The 11,803-nt window shown below is 49.8% G+C and overlaps 1 protein-coding gene across 3 annotated transcripts; it reads left to right on the forward strand.

Moving 5' to 3' along the window:
- The first annotated feature begins 5,612 nt into the window (after positions 1-5,612).
- TMEM106C (transmembrane protein 106C) lies at positions 5,613-11,156 on the forward strand. 3 transcript variants are annotated; one of them, XM_090054403.1, is made up of 8 exons: positions 5,613-5,742; positions 6,007-6,218; positions 6,912-6,975; positions 7,318-7,477; positions 7,569-7,709; positions 8,289-8,338; positions 8,644-8,697; positions 9,331-11,156. In XM_090054403.1, the coding sequence occupies exons 2-8, from the start codon at positions 6,035-6,037 to the stop codon at positions 9,491-9,493; spliced, it is 816 nt and encodes a 271-aa protein (XP_089910529.1). In that variant the 5' UTR covers positions 5,613-5,742; positions 6,007-6,034; the 3' UTR covers positions 9,494-11,156. The 3 variants fall into 3 exon arrangements, with proteins under 3 accessions (XP_089910529.1, XP_089910530.1, XP_089910528.1); XM_090054404.1 differs by lacking the exon at positions 5,613-5,742 and adding an exon at positions 5,778-5,800; XM_090054402.1 differs by lacking the exon at positions 5,613-5,742 and having other exon boundaries at positions 5,895-6,218.
- Positions 11,157-11,803: the final 647 nt, after the last annotated feature.

Genomic DNA, 11,803 nt, shown 5'->3' on the forward strand with positions numbered 1-11,803 from the left:
AATTGCGGATCCCAAAACTGGATGCAGTGCTCCACCTGCGGCCTCACCAAGGCCGAGTACAAGGGGAGAATGATGTCCCGGGATTTGCTTGAGAAGCATCTATGGATGCAAGCCAGCATTTTGCTCGCTTTACTAGCTACAGCATCACATTGAAGGCTCATGTTCATCTTGTGGTCAGTCATGACCCCCAAGTCCCTTTCATCTGTAGTGCTAACCAGCGTAGCACTGCTGAGCCTATAAGGATGCTGCAGGTTTTTCCTCCCAAGGTGGAGAACCTGGCATTTTTCGGTGTTAAGCACCATCAGGTTCTCATCTGCCCATCTGCTGAGCCTGTCCAGGTCAGCCTGGATCGCCCTCCTGTCTTCTGGTATGGATGCTTTACCCCAGAGTCTGGTGTCTCGGCAAACTTGGCCAGTCTGCTTCTGACACCAGTGTCTACATTATTAATCATTAATGATGGTTTGCTCTGCTACACCAGGACCCCTGCATGTTCTGCACGTGCTGATAAACTCTGCCTGCGTGCCGGCATCTGTCTGGATCTACGCAGCAAAACACTCCAGACACTTCCGAGCAGTCTGTTCCACCCAAATGCTGGGCTTAGGGGCTGGCAAAATGGGAGCAAAGGTGGTAGGGGGCGCTTTCTTCTTGGTGACTGTCCCAGGTGGCCAGGGAGGTGGCTATAGACACCAGGGTTGGCAAACCAATCAGTTGACCAGTCCGATATTATCAATTGATGGCATACTTTTTGACTGGTCAAAGACTGAAGCAATATTACAAAACCCCCTGCATTTTTTTTTAGTTTTCTTGACTATGATGGATCCTTTTTGGACACATTTCTTAATGGAAAATTTGTGCTTTTTCTGTGTATTATTTGGATCTATTGGCAATTTTCTACAATTTTTGACCAATACGTGCCTGGTCAATTGACTGAATTTGATTTGACTGGTCAAATATCCAGTCCAGTAGACCCAGGCTGATACAGAATCAAAGGGCCAGAATGATCTGATTTAGTTGCCACCACTTGGATGGATACATGGGTGTTTGGGTGGTTGTTTGGACAGATGAAAGGTGCTTGGATAGATGGATGGATATTTAAGACCATTATTAGATTCAGTGTCCAGTTCTGGGGTGCTGCCACATTGGAAAGGGTTCAGAATAGAGCAGGAAGGTGGAGTTGGGGTCCAGCTTTGCAGTGAGATGCTCAAACATGTGTCTAATGAGAGGCTCCAAAAGAAGGTTAAAGGTGATTTCATCATGGTAAAAGCATGCCTGCACAGGAAGGATGTCTCTGATAGTGCATGCTGTTTTAATCCAACAGAAAAAGCCACATGTGAGATGTGGCACCTGAAAGCTGAGAGCACAGAGTCATAGGGAGGGACAGGACCTTGAGAGGTCATCTGGTCCAGGAGTTCCCAACTTTGTTATGCTGAGGGCTGGCAAACTGCAGACCAGAAGTGACTGTGGACTGGCAAACCACAGACAAGAAGTGACCATGGACAGGAAAAATGCAAACCAGCAGTGACCAGCATAATGCGGGCACGCAGCCGACCATTATAGTCGCTATAAAAAAGAGTTGGTTGCCAGTCCACAGTATGCCGGTCACTTCTAGTCCATAGTCTGCTGGTCCGTGGTCATTCCCAGTCCAGCAGCCAACCCTCCTGCAGACCAGCAGCCAACCCTTTGCGGCCCAGGGGGTTGGGAACCCCTGATCTAATCCAGCCCCCTGCCTGGATCATCTCTATCCACTATCCAAACCATCCCATGCAAATCCACTGTCCAGCCTCTTAGCAACACTGCGCAGTCACCCCTGACACACAACACAAGACATCACACCCAAACCTGACACAGGTAAAGCAGAGGGACTATACTGGCCAATGTCCTGCTGCTGCAAAGGTTATTAAAATATGCTCAAGAGATCCCAGGTAGAGGCCATGCCCCCCAGTACAGAGGAAGGCAAACTCCTCCATGTTACATACCAATCTGACCATGGAGGAAACCTTCCTAACTCTACATATGGTGATCGGTCTGACCCTGAGTGGAGAGGCAAGACCCCCTAGATGGGAACCTCTGGGTTGAAGTCCGAGCAGCAGCAGTGGCACAACCCAGTCACAATCCCCAGCCTTGGCTGCAGTCAACACCTAGTGCCTCTGAGAAAGGCCTGGAAAGAAAACCCTGACACAAGCAGCACCAGGAGGGGAAAAAACTCCCCCTGTGGCCCTATGCAGCAACCAGCAAAACCCAAAAGCCTGGGAAATACCCAGACAAGCTCAGACTAGAAGTAATGTGCATGGAGGAGATCACATAAGGACCTTAGGGAGAGAGGCAGCTTTTGACATCCCCTAACTAGCAGCTGGACTTGATTTCAGCATAAACTACATTTTTGCTGCGACCATGGCGCCATCTCGTGAAATCCCAGGCAACTGCAATCGGGTTGTTGGTTTTAGCCATGCTGGTCTTGGGACACAGGCAGACAAGGTTCTTTGGGTAAATCCGGGATCTTTTATTAGACCGACTAAAATAGTTGGAAAAAGTGTTCTTTGTAAGCTTTTGGGTACAAACACCCTTCTTCAGGCACAGGGAGCATCTATGGCTGAAGAAGGGTGTTTGCACCTGAAAGCTTGCAAAGAACACTTTTTCCAACTATGTAGTCAGTCTAATAAAAGATATCACATCTACCCAAAGAACCTTGCTAGGCAACTGCAACATACCCCATGAACCCAGGGGTGAGCAGGAGCTGCTTTGTCAAGACGGCAGCTGTCTGAAGGTTGATACAGGCAACATCTTATCAGCAAAGCTCTGCTAGGAGCATTAGACACATGGGGCCAGGAGCATTAGATACACAGGACTAATGGGACTCTTGTATGAAAGCATCAGAAGGAGCTTTTTGCCCCAGTAACAGCTCTTACAATGCAAGCTGTCCCTGAGAAACCGGTCTGAGAATTGCTGACAGCTCTGCCCAGCTGCTGAGCTAGCTCTCAGACAGGGCATGTGGGACTGAGCTGGAAATCATGCCCATGCCTGTTAACAGCAGACAGTGTGAATCTCCTCTTTGCCAAAGCCAGTGCTGTAAAAACCGCCTCAGGCCAGGGTTGCAAGGGGATTTAGGTGCCTGAAGATGACTGAGAGGTTTTGCAAAGCTGTCTAAATAGGTGAGGCACCAAACTCCTGCAGATATACATCTCCTTAGGCACTTTGGTATTTATCCTATCTGCAGCTGCGGGCATCCAAATACTCTTGGCCCCCTCTGCTCTCTTCTTGACCCAGAAGTTGTACCACTTTTAGCTGTACCCCTATAGTTGAAGCAATATAGTCCTAGCTACACTGGAACAGGAAAGGGAATAAGCTGTATAAGACCCCTTTATACTGGTGCACACATGTACATTAGAGTTTATGCTGGTGATGGTGAAAACTCATGCCCCTCACCCAGCTGTCTTAGTACAAAAACACCCTGCAAGGTAGCACGCAATGCCTGTGTTCTTCTCAGGTCTCCATGCTTGCAACTATGCTGATAACAGCCATTTGTATTGCAAAGTGCCCTTTTCCCCCTCCCTGATTTGAGGTTTATTATTCCTCTCTGTCTCAAGAGCATCCACGAAGGATAGTCCCCTTTGGGGTTCAGAGTTGCTGTGAGGCAGGACAGGTCCATCAGTCAGTGTAGCTGGATGGATGGTTGAGGCACACAACCCTGAGCCAAACAGAATACCATCATGTATGAAATATTGTGGTTATAGCTCTCTATGTAGACCAGTAACAAGCTAATGATGAGCTGCGAGCATTGTTGCCAAGAAGGCCAATGGCATACTGGGCTGCACTGGTAAGAGCGCTGACAGCAGATTGAGGACAGTGATTCTTTCTGTCTGTTCAGCACTGGTGAGGCCACATCTGGAGTCCTGTGTCCAGTTTTCAGTCCCCCACTACAAAAAAGAATATGGACAAACTGAAGACAGTCCAGCGGAGGACAACGAGAATGGTTCAGGGGCTGGGGAACGTGACTTGTCAGGACAGGCTGAGGGAACCGGGCTTATTTAGTCTGGAGAAGAGAAGACTGAGGGAGGATTTAATAGCAGCCCCCAACTCCCTGCAGGGTAGATCCAAAGAGGATGGAGCTGGGCTGTTCTCAGTGGCGGCAGGTGACAGAACAAGGAGCACTGGGCTCAAGTTGCAGCAAGGGAAGTTGAAGTTGGATATTAGGAGAAACTGTCTCACTAGGAGAGTGGTAAAGCACTGGGAACAGGCTCCCCAGAGAGGTTTAAGACCTCCTCCATCCTTGGAGGTTTAAGACCTAGGTAGACAAAGCCCTGCCTGGGATGACTTAGTTTGGGCTTGCCCTGGTTTGAGCAGGGTGTTGGAGTAGTTGTGACGTCCTGAGGTCCCTTCAACCCTCACGTTTTATGATTCTGCGAGTACAAACGAAAACAGGGAATGGTCTTAAGTGAAGCTGGAAACAAGAGTGGAAAAGTACTGCCAAAGCACAAACAGAAAACAGGACTGTTCGTGTGTGTATGTACACAGACACAGACACAGACACAGCATGAAGATGAGACACCAGTTAGATTTGCTGCCAACACAACTGGGTTTGCGTGAACCCCAGAGCAGCCTTGGAGACTGGTGGAGCCTGATCGACTATCCAGACCCGCTCTGACACCCAGGCTCTGTAACCGTAATTCCTTTAGCACAGGGGAGCTCAACCCCTGGCCCGCAGGCCAAACGCAGCCTGTGAAGCCGCAACATCTGGCTTGTAAGGATCCCACAGGCCAGGAAATTTGGCAGCATGGGAGCAACAGCAATAAATGCAGTCACCTTCCCCCACTACCCAATTCCCAAACCCCATGTGGCAGCTTGGAGCAAGCCAGTGCCCCTGCCCTCACCCACAGCTGGGTCAGAGCAGGGCCATGTCCCCACCCCAACAGGTGGATCAAGCTTGCCCCCTCCCCCACTCCAGGGGGAGCAATGGACAACAGGCCCGATAGGGATGCTCTTGCCCAGAACACCTGCTCCGGGTGGGGGAGGGCCCTGGGCAACGAGTCCATACCCAGGGCAATACCTGGCCAAGGGACGGTGCCCATGGCTCCTGCCCCTGTGCAAAGCCACGTGGGATCTGCACCAATGCACGGCCCGGCACGTTCAGCAGCCACACGCCCCCTCCAGGTTCCCTGCAAGGGACAGCTCTGCGCATGCGCACTGAGAAGGGCGACTCCCCGCGGCAGGCACGCATGCGCCACGAGGGTGTGGCTGTGCCTGGGTGCGCGTGCGCAGCGAGCCTAATGAGCTGGCTGGTGTCGTTGACGTAAGTGCATGAGGAGGGGCGCGCCAGACCCACCCTTTGTAAAGGCCGGCGCATGTGCCAGCCGCGCCCCCGGCCGCACCCTGCGGCGCATGCGCATGGGAAGGGTCACGCCTCCCTTCAGACAAGGGGAGGAGCCTTGCTGGCGGCCTCCGGCGCATGCGCAGCGGGAGGGCTACGCCCGGGCGTGGTCCTTGTCACCGGGGGGCGGGGCCTCTCGGAGACCCCGCCTCGACCTTGGCGTTCTTCTAGCCCCGCCCTTCTTACGGCGCGTGCGCGCTGCGGAGGGGAGGGGCGTGAGGAGAAGAGGGGAGGGGCGAGGCGGAGTCTCTTATGGCGCCTGCGCACTGGGCCCGTTCCAGGAGGGGCGGGGCTTCCGGCGGAAACTCCGCCCCTTTCCGGCCCTGTCATAGCAACGCTAGTCAGGGGGACGGAAGGAGAGGGGGAGGTGGCTGCAGGTGTGCGGCGGCCTCTCCCTGCGGGGGAGGCTACCTCGTCTGGAGAGCGAGGGGGAATGTGGGGGCAGTAGTGTGGCAGCAAAGGCGTTAAGGGGGGAGGAAAGGGGGATGCTGAGGGGGCAGTGTGGCACTGAAGGGGTTAAGGGGGTGTGCTCTTTTGGAGGGAGGGGGTTAAGAGGGCAGCTGCCATTCCCGGCTGAGGGCTTCCCTCTTCCCTAGGGCAGGGGGAGCTGACAAGTCCTGTGTGGCTCTCCCTGCCTGCAGGACATGAGGCGCTGCCCCAGCACTTGCCATGGGGTCCCCGCTGTCTCGCTTTGTTAGTGTGGCCGGCAGGCAGCGGAGGAAAGAGGAGGATGATGACATCCTGTGCAGCAGGGACCGCGAGGAGGACATCGCCAAGTTCCCCTACGTCGAGTTCACGGGGCGGGACAGCATCACCTGTCCCACCTGCCAGGGCACCGGCTGCATTCCCACAGGTGAGCTTCTCCCTGGCCTGTGCAAATCGGGGTACGTTGGGGCAGGCCGCGAATCTTCCTTATTTGGTCAAAATTCCTGTTCGTCTTGGGCTGCCCTTTGCAGCAGTGAGTTTTGCTTTCTGGCCTTCTTTGGACTGTCCCTCTCATGTTTCTGCCTGTGGTTTTTCTGTACAAGGCAAATAGAGTAACTTCAGCAAGCGGCAGGTGATGTGGGTCGACCAGCGAACATCGGCTGAATTGCCCGTTCCTGGTGAACAGAAAACATTTGTATTGGGCGAGCTTCACTGATTGAGTGCAAACTCATCTTCCAGCAAGTTAAAACGTTACTGGTTCAAGACCAAAGGCCATGCCTAGCCCAGCGACGGTTTCAAGTCTGTATGTAGATCAACGTGAAAATGTTTCTTGAGACCGGCAGTCCTGCAAGGGCATCCTCTAACTCTTCGAGGGAGAGAAGCATTGACCTTGTCAACCCATGGCAGTAATGACCCGTAGTTAGTCTTGCTGGCAACAGCATAGGCAGGTGTTAGCTCTCATACTGAAGGAGCGTAGTATGAATGTGTATGCTTCAGAAATCTTTGGGAACTCTTTGGGGGTTGCAGGCGGTCTAGATTTTCAAGGAGTGCCATGCATTGAAAATGAGGGACTTGGCAGCTCTGGAGAACTAACGGTCCTTTTTTCTCTTTATGATTCCAGAGCAAGTAAACGAATTGGTGGCTCTAATACCATACAGCGACCAGCGGCTACGCCCCCAGAGAACGTAAGTATGGGGTCAGAGAGGATAATGTCAGTCCAGTGGTCTCTCTGAGAGAGATTATAAATTGCTGACATGCACAAAACTACTCTGCAGCATCTTCCCTGTGGTCACTCCCCATCTATGCATGTGTGTTGTATAAGTGACTTATATGGATCAGGGGTTTCCTTACGGTTCCTCCAGGGATGCAAGGTGACTTGGGGTTATTTGGTCGTGTTGTGCCATGTAGAACGAGGATCATATTGTTTCCTTTTTTCTCAGAGAGGGTGTTAAAGTTAGTTCCTGTCTGCCAGCACAAAATGCAGTTGCAGAGGAGAGGAGGTGAAAATATTTTCATGTCTGTTACAGGAAGCTGTATGTCTTGTTGTCTGTGCTGCTCTGCCTTCTGATATCAGGGCTGGTGGTTTTCTTCCTGTTCCCGCACTCCGTCCTTGTGGAGGACGATGGCATCAAAGTGGTTCAAGTTTGGTTTGACAAGAAGAACTCCATTGTCATTCTGGCCATCACGGTAAAGCTTGAGCTAATCCTTTGCTTGAGTGAATTTACTGCTGGAGTCTAGAAGACGTCTATTCTTATGTCACCATCTTTGCCCAATACAGGCCACCTTGAAGATCAGAAATTCCAACTTTTACTCAATTGCCATAACCAGTCTGACCAGCCAGGTACAATACATGAACACCGTAGTTGGAACCCAGCAGATCTCCAATGTCACCCACATCCAGGCACGGAGCGACCAACTGGTATTGGATCTTCTTGTTCTCCATACTCTGGTTTAGGTCCTCAGGAGTATTGAATTGTCCCTTGCTGCTGCTGCTGCTGCTGCTACCAGAAGCCACCAACCAGCAGCCAGATAGATTCAACTGGAAGTCATGTGACTTGTGATGAAAGGGTGCACTCTTAATGAGCTAGATATACTCATCAGGGAATGCTTTGTTAACAGGCATTTGAATCACACAAGTGCTAAGAGGGGAGGAGATTTGTCTAACATGGTGCAACTGGGTGTAATGGGATGAAAAGAATGAACTGAGATGGGATGGATCTTGGTTGTGGGGAAGTAGAAGACAGTACTTCAAACACAGTGCTGAACCTCACAGTAAAGCAAGGACTGTCGTCCAGTATTGTTAGGTTTTGGTCACAGGATGGTTCTCCTTCAGGCATCATTGATGGTTCGTGTTTTGGGATTGGCTCGGAGCCAGACTGGAGAGCAGAATAGAGGGAATGAACCAGGATTGGGCTGGAGTGGGGTTGTTTCTGCCATCTGACTCCTGAATCACTTAAGCTTTTCTTCCAAATACACTTCCTCTTGTCTCTCTTTACAGGTGAATTTCACCGTGAAAGCGGAGATGGGTGGGCCTTTCTCTTATGTCTAGTAAGCATTTATTTCTTTGTATAAACAAAGTACACCATTAACCTTGTTAAACTGGAACTTACTCAAACTCTGCTCCAAGGGCTGCTTTCTTTAAGAAGGCCTGTTGTCCAAGAGGGTTGACTCAACGTTGTTCTCACTAGTTTTGTGACTGTTTGTTTGAAATGTCCTGAGCCATTCACCAGTGGAAAACCCTGGGGCAAGAAGGGGTGTCAGAGGCCAGCTGGGAGCTTCACATTAGTCTCTGGAATTTGTGGTGAATCAGACTCTTATTCTCACCGCTTGCCTGCATCTCTGGTCTCTTTCAGCTTCTTTTGCACGTTGGAGAAGGTCAAAGTGCACAATATAGTGATCTTCATGAGGTATGTCATTTCTTTCTGGTCTGTTCTTGCTGTAATTAATTCTGTTTTCTACCAATCGCGAGTCAAGTGAGTGCCTTTTTGGGGACATGCTCTAAGCCAGGGTTTTCAAACTTTTGGGATCATCGTACCCCTGGGCGGCTGGACACAGAGCAGTGTACCCGGCTGCCGAGCTGGTGGGGGTGGGGGGTGGCATGCAGCCAGATGCAGAGCAGCAGCAGTCGCCACGTGCAAGCTTCCCCTCCCTGCCACGTCCAGCCAGGTGGGCAGCACCTGCACGGCAGCACAGGATAGTGTGTGGTGGTACTCTGTCCCCACCTGCCTGTACATACCCCCTAGGGGCTTCTCCAGCACCCCCGGTTGACCACGCCTGCTCTAAGCTAGTGACAAATTGACACGTTTAAGCAATTTGAGATAAATGGAGGAACATTCTGCTTCACAAACTAACAGACTGTTCTTATTTTGGCATCTCTGCTCAAGTGCTGGGTCATGAATAAATATCCATGATTGTCTGCAGTGTTTGAGGGGCAGGTGACAGAAGTGACATACTTGTTGTCCACTAGTTTAATCTCTTCATGGCATAGTAAGTTCAATGTCATGTGGCCTGTCGGAACTGAATCTCTGTCTCTGTCTCAGGACGTCAGTGAAAATCTCATACATCGGTCACTTGACTCAGAGCTCCTTGGAAACGTATCACTATGTTGACTGCAGTGCTAATTCCACAGCTGTCCAGGATTCTTCGCACGTGCCAACATCATCTAGCATAGGAGGCACAACCAAAGCAAAAAGCATGATCTGAAGACACTCAAGGCAGCTAATGCTACTCTCGGAAGTGACTGCTTGCACTGGCTTCCATTCTGATCTAAATGGATATAGGAGGAGTCGGAAGGTAACTGCTCAACGGATGTACAAGGACTGTTTGTCTGGGAGAAATGCGGGGTGATCAGGAAGGGTCTGAAAGCAAGCAGCACTGCTCTACATTTCACGTGCAACTTGACTGACCACTGACAATATGAAGAATGCTTTGGGGAACGTGCCCCTTTGCAATCCAGCCTGACTTGCCAAAAGAAGCTGAGCGCCCACTTCTGCCACTGTCCAACGTTCAGCTACTGCTGCAGGGTTTCTTAAAGTTTTTTCTCCTTTTGGAGTTGAGGTTTTAATTTTGCATTGTCTGGGTGGCATTTGGAGAAAAGATTCTGAAGTAGGCTTCAGGGTCTATCTGCTGCTTTGAGGTAATCCTAAGGGTTGAATTTTTGCTGTTGCTTGATTTTGTGTTTTTGCTCTATTTGTCCAGTAAGGATGAGAGAGCTTGTTAGCATAACTCCTTTGACTGCACCTCCCCCTGCCCCCAGTTCCCCTCGTTCTGCTCAATGTCTGCTCAACACTGCTGAAATAGTTCATGATTCCTTTTGCTCAGGAAGGCATAGTCCATTTGGGAACCATGCGACTGGGGCCCTTGAGTTTGTTCTCTGTAGATGACACTTGCATTTGGTCTTGGAAAGGGATATAACTGAAGCCATTTAGTGTTTAAACTTAATCTAACCCATGTCACTCTCTTACTGATGTAGAGGTTTGCTGTTGCCCTCTTGAGGCTTTTTGCAGCCTGTCAAAAACAAACTGCAGGAGCCATCACACTAAGATGAGCAATAAGAATGCCACTCCAGAGGTGGTATCCTGACTTCTTCCTTTTACAGGCCATATAGTTCTTAGGCCTTTCTCCTTCACTTGTTTTGCAGCTGCTGCTCTAGAGATAAAGTTCTGAGTTTTTGGGTGCAGCCATGGACCTTGGAACTCAGCAGAATTCTGCCCGCATACCTGCTGCTTTCTCTAGTCTGGCAGGTTTTATTTCAGACTAGTTTATTAATGGTCAGTATCTTGCCATAATACATTTGTACTGTTGAAGAAGGGATTCAGTAGTGCTGCCTATGTGTCTCTCTATCCTCTGTACTCAAGGTCAAGTGAAGAACCATGTCTGAGTGGATTTTCACTTGGCTTTATTGGGAGTTTCCCATTTCATATGTACGTTTTGATGCAGTTTGTATTGAAGGATAGCAGCAGGGTGTTTTCCTCTTTGTATTAAGGCCAGTAAATCTAACACAAGGCATTTCTAACACTAGACAAATTCCATGTTTCCATAGGACAGCAGATTCCATAGGCTGCTTCTGACCTGGATTCTTGCACTTTGTGATTTCAGGGATCTGCAGTATTGCCCAGCCTTGTAACTCTTGGGCTAAATTAGTCTGCATCTTTCCCCTTACTTGGGTTACAAGAGCTGTGCTAATGGGGAAAGAAAAGTGCAATATGGGCTGTGAAGGGAATAACATGTTTCAGTGAAGGATTTTTTTTCCCTATTTTACATAAAACTGTTTTGTTTTAAGAAAATTGTACTCAAAGCCTGGTAGAACTTACAGAGCTGACTTCTGTTAATTTAAATAAACTGACATTTATTTACTACAGCCAGATATCATTTCAAAATGTGCAGTGTGTGTGCTCGCCTATCTACATGTCTGCACTCAGGTTTGGTTAGACCAGGGGTTGTCAACCGGGGGTACTGTTACCACTCCCTATCCAGCCACGCATGACACTCCCCACCCCCCCTCCCCCCTCCCCCCCCAGCTACCAGGGGTACGCCTATTAAAAAAAGGTTGAAAACGCTTGGGTTGGACTAATTCAGGAGCCTGAGTTCTGCAATACAACCAGCTGTTTGTGCTACAACTAGCTGCACTGTCTACTATAGATCACACTATTGTTAATCTCTGTATTTAATTACCATGCATGTTGCTGTAGCCTCCTCATGTTATGAACTGTACAAATGGATACAAGGCTTATGCTGGTGTTAATGGAGGAGTTGTACTACCTGGTGCTGCTCAAGGGGGATACTGGACTGCAGACTATAAGATTTGGATAGCGATTCCTGCTTTCTTAAAAAGTTGGTCCTTCCCTCGGCGTTAACCATGACATACTGTAGCATCAAACACTTGTCTCTTCCTGTACTATGTATTCCTGTACTCCTTTCTGGTTTATAACCTACCATCTTCCCAGGTTGGCTACCACAGATCCTAGACAATCTTCAAAGCACTGCCAAAGTCCCCTGTTCACACAATGAATG

The sequence above is a fragment of the Crocodylus siamensis genome, chromosome 6, assembly GCF_052110815.1.
Source record: "Crocodylus siamensis isolate JL-2025a chromosome 6, ASM5211081v1, whole genome shotgun sequence".
NCBI classification, from domain to species: Eukaryota; Metazoa; Chordata; order Crocodylia; family Crocodylidae; genus Crocodylus; species Crocodylus siamensis.